An 8770-nucleotide genomic window follows, 5' to 3' on the forward strand; every position below is an offset into this window, starting at 1 on the left:
CCAGGAACGATTCCTTGCCCGTCTTCTTTAGTGAAAGAGATAGTAGGAAGGTCGGGAGCTTCACCCCCGACTTGGTAGACCTCTTTCAGATGTCTCTTACGAGATGACTTTGTGAGGCCACCTCCACCGAATCCCCCCGAGATCATATGTATATGTCTTTCCGGGGTCTGTGGTGGTGGATCTCTTCGGTCCTCATCATCTCGCTTCCTCTTCCCATGATGATCCGACCTTTCAACGAGATATCTGTCCAGCCGACCTTCTCTGGCCAACTTTTCTATCACATTTTTTAGGTCGTAGCACTCGTTCGTTGAGTGACCATATATCTTATGGTACTCGCAGTAGTCACCTCGACTCCCCCCCCTCTTTTTTATTTTTGATGGGTCTAGGGGGTGGTAGTCTTTCAGTATGGCAAATTTCCCTGTAGACATCAACCAGGGAAACTCGTAGAGGAGTATAGGAGTGATATCTCCTAAGCCTTTCAGGGCCGATTTCTTCTTTTTTTCTTGGGCTCTCTTTCTTTCTCTTTTGATGAGTGAGAGTGCCCAGGTCGCCAGCTTGGCTCTCGAAGCCTGGCGTTTTTCTCCATGTTGATGTACTTCTCAGCTCTCTCCTGTACATCACTTAGGGAGGTCGGGTGCCTTTTTGATATGGACTGGGAGAAGGGTCCTTCTCGAAGTCCATTTACCAGGCCCATAATCACTGCCTCCGTGGGCAGGTATTGAATCTCCAAGCACGCTTTATTAAACCTTTTCATGTAGTCCCTTAAAGGTTCTCCGACCTCCTGTTTTACTCCCAAGAGGCTCGGTGCATGCTTTACTTTGTCCTTCTGGATGGAGAATCACATCAGGAAATTTCGCGAGAGGTCATCGAAGCTAGTGACCAACCTTGGGGGAAGGTTATCGAACAATTTCATCGCTGCTTTCGACAAGGTGGTCGGGAAAGCCTTGCAGCGAGTAGCATCAGAAGCATCAGTCAGGTACATCCGACTTTTAAAGTTGCTTAAATGATGCTTTGGATCAGTGGTTCCATCATAGAGGTCCATGTCAGGGCTTTTAAAGTTCCTTGGAACTTTTGCCCTCATTATGTCCTCGCTGAATGGGTCTTCTCCCCTAAGGGAGAATCTTCTCGGTCGCTACGGGAGCTTCAATTTTTGAGAGCAGACTCCAGCCTTAAGAGCTTTTCTTCTAGCTCTTTTCGTCGCTCTATCTCGTTTCTCAAGTTTCTCTCTGCCTCTCGCTGTCGTTCCAGCTCTTGCTCCAACTATTCCAGGCGCCCTTGGTGGCCGTGGAACAATCCCATGAAATCAGCTGCGTGGGGTTGTCCTTCCTTTCCTGATTTGCGCCCTTCACAGAAGAGTTTGTTTTGGGATTTTTCAGTCCTGAGGTGCCTTCTTTATGCTGATTGGTCACCCCTTGGCGAGCGTCGACATCCTCATTGTTGTTTCCAACGTCCAGATTCTCTTGCTCAGAATCAGACGCTGTGTGGCCATCTTCGGATGAATTGTCTGCCATTACTGGTTGATCTCTCGGGTCCCCGGCAATGGCGCCAATGTTACGATGGGTAACTGGAGATTAATGGGATGGATTTGTTAGGTTGGCCCAATCGTCTGAGGGAGGAAGCCCTTTGACTAGGTTCGCGTCTGGGAGCCTCCGTCCGACTTGTGTACGTGCGAAAATAGGGGTGGTACCTGCAAAGACACTTCGATGTCTAAGTCAGCAAGGGTCTAAACAAGTTTTTTAGAAAGTATTGGAACTTAGAGATACCTGAGAGGTGTCAGTGTATTTATAGTGGTGAACCAATAACCATCATTAGAGTAGTTCCACCTTTTAAGGTGGATAACCGTCCCTTTATCTTAGGAAAGTTGGAATATGGCTCCTGGAAGTGGGTTGAGAGATTTTAGGGGCAGTTACTTATTTAAATAAGTGTTATCTGCCAGCTAATCTTCACCTCCGACTTCCTTGGAGCAAGTCGTGGTTAAATCCGACTTCTCGAGAGAAGGTCGGTGTCGAATGAGGGCCAATCTTTGAATTGGGCCTTAAGTTGGACCTAGACCTTAGTGTTGGGATATGGTATGAACAATCAGCTTTCAGGTCGTGTGATTGTGTTGAATAGATCTCATGAATGAGAGTGAGTATTATTTTTTCTTTTTCGTAATGTTGATTTTGTCCAAAACAAAAGAGCTGGAGGAGGACCATTTATTCATCTTGTGCTCATTATTGTCTCTTAGCAAGTTTGATATTTCAACAAAAATTGAATTTTCCATTTTATTAGGAAACTAGATTGAGGATGCGGATCTAAATCTTATCCTACTCTCTTATCATTCCACTTATCATATTCTTATCAAATCCACTTATTAATGATATTAATTATAAAATCATATCCCTTACTATTAGGTATTCTTGTAATCAATACTTAATATTTCTTTTTATAATTTGATTTTTATATATAAAAATACAATAAAGATTAATAATAATAATAATTAAAAACGGTAATTATAATATCAATTACATTAAATAATTGCAATTGATTCTTTGTCCGTTATGGTATTTATTATCAATTATTGGAGATATGAAACATGAAATCTACTCTAATATATACCTTATGTTAATTCAATCATGTTCATTCAAAAATCATAAGAATATTATAAGCACAATAGTGTATAAACTAAGAAAATTTTACAAGAAATCGTCTTTATCATTGCAATTTGTATGACAATTGAATTCGACCTTAATACAGTACCTAGGCAGAAGGTGCTGAAGAATTTGAATAACAGACGGACTCACCCGACGAGATTGTTGTCAGGCAATCAATTTCTGAGAATATGGAAAACTACACTAGCTCTGATGAGGTATAGTAATAACCCGAATTATTTTTTGTGTATTTTTACGCGCATTTATACCTATATTGTACTATTTAGTGAACTGCTAATTTTAGCACTTTAGTTATATGCATAACATTCTTGATCATTATTTGTTTGCTATTTATGTAAAGAAAAATAAAATTTTTTATTATTTTTGTTATTTTTTTTTAATTTTTAAAAATATTTTTATCATGTTGATCTCTAAAATAAGAAGTATTTTTTTTAGTATTTAAATTTTTTTGTTGGTAATTAGTATTTAAATCTTTTGAATTTGCTCACTAATTTTTTTTTGTTAAATAGAAAAAGGAAACAAATAAGACAACAGGAAGAAAAAACTAAGCATTATAGTTTATTGGTCTAAAATCCTGCCAATTATGGCTTTTTTGTTTTTATTCTGTTTATTTTTTTTTGTTTTATATTATTTTTTTAAAAGATTGGAACATTTTATTTTATTTATGGACAAATTTTTATTAGACAAAAAAAAAATCAAAACAGACATATCATGTTTTTATGTCTATATATAAATTATTATTTCTATTGTTATTATTATTTCAACCACCAGCACAATCATACAATGTTCATTGTATCGAGTATGATACTAATTGTATCCTCATTTATACTTATATTGTACTATTTAGTGAATTGTCAATTTTAACACTTTATTTATATGCATAACATTCGTGTAAACTTCATACTTTATGCAATCAATAAGTTCATATGAATAACATCCATAATTACACGAAGTTAACATCCACGTTAACATATATAATGGCATGAAATTAGCACCTAAAAATTATAATAGTGTGTTTTATTTGTTAACTCGATAGTGAAATTAGCCACTTTTGTATAGTTAACTATTAGGTAGAGTTTCATTTATTTTCTTCTTCTTCTTTTTTTTTTAGGTCATAAACTAAGCTATTGGTGATGAGGAGCTAGAGCCCGAGGAGGGAATGTGCTTCGGCACATTAGAAGATGCGCGTGCATATTATTACCGATATGCGGCTAGGACTGATTTTGTCGTCAAAATAAAACCACCGGTTGGGAGACTAAAAACGGTCAGAGGGTGGTTGTTAATCAGGCTTTGCATTGTAATGGAGATGGATACCGCACATCCCGTGTAAAGGCACCCAAGAGAAGGAAAACGGTGGCCTCAACAAACTGCAAAGCCCGTTACTATTTGGCATTAGATAAGATGACAGGGCAGTGGAGGATTTCTCGAGTAGAGGTATCCCACTCACACCCGCTTAATCCGAAGCTATCTGGAATATTCTCAACAAACCGTCAGAAGAACCTGATACAGCAAAACGACTAAGCTGGTATTAGACAGAGTAAGACGTACCAGGCACTAGCCAATGTTGCCGGTGGCCCTGCCAACCTCACCTTTACAGAGAAGGATGTTAGAAATTACATTAGTCGTTACTTACGCATTTCTGAGGATGAGACGGATCCAAAAGAGTTACTTACGCACTTCTCATGGATGAAGGAGCTCAATTCGAACTTTTTCTTTGAAATAGATGTGGACGAAAACCATAGCCTTAGAAATGTGTTTTGGACCGATGCTCGGTGTAGAGCTGCATGAGAATATTTTGGTGATGTCGTGACATTTGACACTACTTACAAGACTAATAGGTACCAAATTATTATTTTTTTGTTCGACTTAATTAGATTTTTTTTCATCTAAGGCATTTGGATTTTACACCTACTTTACATGTTTTTATATTTCCATTGTTTAGGTACGATATGCCGTTTGGGTCTTTCGTAGGTGTTAACCACCATGGGATGTCTACGCTTCTTGGGTGCGCATTATTGCGGAATGAGGACACTCGTACATTCCAATGGCTTTTTCGTACTTAGTTGAAGTGCATGGGTAATGCCCCATATGTGTTATAACAGATCAATCCCTGCAGATGCGTTCTGCGCTAGAGACCACATTACCAAACACACGCCATAGATGGTGCATATGGCATATCCTAAAGAAGATATCAAACAAGCTAGTAGGTTACCGTTGTTTCGATCAACTCAACACATGCATGAAGAGGATTGTGTTTGAATCCAAATCTAAGGACTCATTTGAGAGAGATTGGCATGATTTTATTGAAGAGTATGACCTCCACAATTCTAGGTGGCTAAATGGTAGTATAATCTTCCGGTTTATTGCTGGCTCTGTGTGCTTTCTTTATAGATGTTATTTTATAGTCAATATGGATGTTGCACTTATGGATTAACTTACGCTATTTTTTTGCATTTTTTTGTTTTTTCTATTCATTGGCAGATATATTTGCTGACCGACATATGTGGGTGCCAGTATTTTTCAAGGACGAATTCTGGGCTGGCATGAGGAGCACACAGCGTAGTGAGAGCATGCATTCAGTTTTCGATAAGTACTTAAACAGTAAGAGCTCTTTGTTGTAATTTGTTCACCAATACCAAAACTGTGTTATAGACAAGGAACAAAAGGAGCTTGAGTGTGACGATGCTGCTGATTTAAAGGGGATTATCCCTTGTGTTTCCAGCTCACTAATAGAGAAGCAGTTCCAGAAAGAATATACAAATTCCATGTTTCGAGACGTTCAGGATCAATTTATAAAAAAGGCCGATTGTGACATCTCCTCAATCAACCATCATGGCACAAGTATAGTTTGTGAAGTTGACCAACAAAAGATGGTGTTTGACATGTTAGTGTATAGCAGATACCAAGTCGTGTATTACTCGCAGTTATCAGAAGTTCAATGTGATTGCTTTATGTTCCAATCGAATGGTATTCTATGCTGCCACAGTCTTGCTGTTCTTCTATATTTTCGTGTAACAGCAGTGTCCTCACAATACATTCTATCCCAATGGAGTAAGAATATTAGTCAGAGACACACATACATCAGGAGTAGCATTGACATAGACCATTCTGATGAAAGCATGACCATTTTTAGGAAATTGTGTTATGATTTTTACAACGTTGCTCAGGAATTTGTGGCTACTCTAGAGGTTGCTGCTATATTGCGTGATGCCATGGACAGTGCTTGGCACAAGCTCAAAGAACACAAGGAATCCGAGCATCAAGCTACACATGTACCAACTGCAATTAACTCACATACACATGATGAGTGTCCCGTTAGCATGGATGAGCTATAGGGCCCACGTCGTATTCCTACGCGAGGTCGTCCAACGTCCACCAGACTTGGGACAGATCTAGAAAAATCTATTAAAAAGAGGACACGCAAACACAAGAACACTCACAATCACAACAAGGTAAATATGAGATCTACCTTTTTTTCATGTCATTTGTTTATTTTAAGTGTGTTGAATGGATGATAACTTATGATGTTATTTTTCAATATGATTTGTGTGTTAAGTGACCTAATGGTAATGCACAACCATCTCCTACCAATGTGTCATCAACCTACAAAGATACGCAACGGGCTTGTTCAGAAATGACAGACAATTTGGCTACGCACTCAGGTTCCTTCATATCACTATTGAATTCATTCTATAATGCTGAACAATTGTGTATGTATACCTAGTGTATTTTTCATAGCATTAATGTCATGTCCATTTATTTATTGTTTTCTCTTTGTTTTGTTTTTAAATTTTTTTCCACAAAAAGCATTTTTGGAGGATTCGAAGTTTAGCAACACTACATATCATAAGCATTAGAGTTTAGCAACTATTTTGTACTTTGCCCATGCTTTAACGTTATTTTACGTTATCATGATTTGGTGGTTTATTAGGTTGGTTTTATATATTTTAATATACTCAACTTTATTTTACCTTGCTACAACTTCATATACCATTATTAAACAAAATATAATAACAGACTTGGGCAACTAATATACAATTTTTTTATTCTTTTACTCCTTTTTATCGTTATTATTTCTTACTAATATTTAAAATAATAAATGTTCAGTTGATAATTTAATAATTATGATAATTTAGTGCATTACATGAAGTTTAAACTTGAATTTTAAAAGTATTCGTACACAATAAGGTCTTTATTTTATTATTTAAAAAATTAGCATCAAAAAGGCATATCCAAGCATGTATTTTGTTTACATCCAATAATATCCTCTAATTTATTAGAATAACAACCACGATCGAGCATTTATTACTTGGGCATAGATATTTTTAGCTGGCTGTTAAGTATGGATAATTTTAAAGTTCAATTAAAAAATTTTTAGTAGATATACGAAAAAAAGTTCAAACTTCAATCAACGTATTCTCGATTTGAGAAAAAATAAGCCAAACACATATAAAAAAAAACTAAGAATTTAAAAACAATTTTTTTCATACATAATTTTTTACTGTGATATTGAATTCTTGTGTTTTTTTTCCAGTCCAAGTCCAAAAACATTCGCAAGTATTTCATGATAAAATCCAGTAAATCCTGCAACCATATTAACAGTAAATACACAGAGCAACTCTAGTCATAATTAATTATTTGTAGATATATTTATCCTGCTGTCTAGTATAGGTGACCTTTTAAAAAAGATGCATCCGTTTTTGGTTTAAGTCTAATAACATCCATCTGTATTCCATGATAACATCCATTAAATTCTGAAATCAAATGAACAGAAAACACATACAGACCAACTCTAATCCTAATTTATGGCTTATAGTTCTGTTTAGCTTTCTTAGCCCGTTCCGCCCTTCGAACCAGTGATCTTGTCCTTGGATTCGTCCAAGGGTCTTCAATATTTTTCTTCTTTCCCCTATCCTCCACATGACGACATGGCACATTGAGTACACCCTCTACCACACTCCTAGAGATATTGTCTTTGCAAATTAGTATGTCAGTTACAATTTCTTTCCGAATTTGTTGCAGCTGGGCCTATGGTGACAAACAGATGTATATGTGTTTGGTATAAAATACTTTAAAGAAGCAAATATAAATCCAGCCATCATAATTAGAATTCATCTAAAAAAAGTTATTTATCAATTATTAAATACGCAAATAAGCATCGACATATGTTTTGGATTTCACTAACCGTCGTCCTAATAGGCATGTTCAATTCATCCTCTACCAAGCTTTTTGGATCCCACATTTCCATCCATTTAATGACATATACATCACAGTCCCACCTATGCAACGCAAACAACAAAAAGTTGTGCCAACATATTAAAATTTTTGTGTGGGTTGATTTTTTAACCCTTCTTCGTTTTCATCTCTAGACTTACCAATTTGGCTGTTTTTGGAGCCTTGTTGCATAGCAACACTCATAGCCCTCAGCTGGGAATATTATACGTAGGTAATGTATATTAAAATTACTTTATAGATGGTAAAATTTTATATACAAACAAATGTAATGATTAATTATGTCAACGCAGATGCCCAAATAAAAAAATTATACTAGTATACTATTAAAAAGAGGCATGTTAGAGCATTAAAATTTCATACTATAACTGAAAAATCAGTAACTTGCCTTTCCTCGTAAGGACCTTGATCAACATTATCATCTGTTGCATTTACCATTGGCATGTCGGCCAATGTCTCCTCCCCTGTGAGCGTTTCCATACATGTCTTGTTCATACACACTTTATCCCCACTAATGCATTCGTTTTGTGAATCTTGGCTACAATTTCTGTTTAAATAAATTAGAGGTTGAACAACTATAAGTGATAATAAAAAAGGTCACCTAGCACAAATATAATCCGATCAAGTAAATCTAGTACACCTAAATATATAAATGAGTTTAATTCGAAAGTTTACCCATGGCTGCTTCGTGCCGAGTAAAGTACAGAATAGACAATAACATCCGTAATTCCAATCACTTAACATCCATAAGGCCACACGGATAACATCAGGTGTCAGGCATACATAACATCCAAAATAATAAGACAAAAATTAGCTATTCGAAATACTATTTAAAGTAACTAGTATTGGTATTACTTAGATCTTTATTTAATTGGAATAACGCTCAT

General features: G+C 36.3%; 1 protein-coding gene across 1 annotated transcript; it reads left to right on the plus strand.

Annotated features, from left to right (window-relative positions):
- On the plus strand, nt 1557-5986 carry LOC107632655 (protein FAR1-RELATED SEQUENCE 2-like). Its single transcript, XM_016336325.1, has 5 exons — nt 1557-1560; nt 2737-2848; nt 4594-4685; nt 5133-5252; nt 5304-5986. Exons 1-5 carry the CDS (start codon nt 1557-1559, stop codon nt 5984-5986), a joined length of 1011 nt encoding a protein of 336 aa, XP_016191811.1.

This window comes from Arachis ipaensis, chromosome B03, assembly GCF_000816755.2.
Source record: "Arachis ipaensis cultivar K30076 chromosome B03, Araip1.1, whole genome shotgun sequence".
Taxonomy (NCBI): domain Eukaryota; kingdom Viridiplantae; phylum Streptophyta; class Magnoliopsida; order Fabales; family Fabaceae; genus Arachis; species Arachis ipaensis.

Excerpts from the sequence above, each read along its gene's own strand:
- LOC107632655 (XM_016336325.1), top strand. Across the intron at positions 4,686-5,132 it reads ATTGCGGAATGAGGACACTC|ATATATTTGCTGACCGACAT; the intron begins GTACATTCCAAT and ends ATTCATTGGCAG. Across the intron at positions 5,253-5,303 it reads TTTCGATAAGTACTTAAACA|ACAAGGAACAAAAGGAGCTT; the intron begins GTAAGAGCTCTT and ends ACTGTGTTATAG.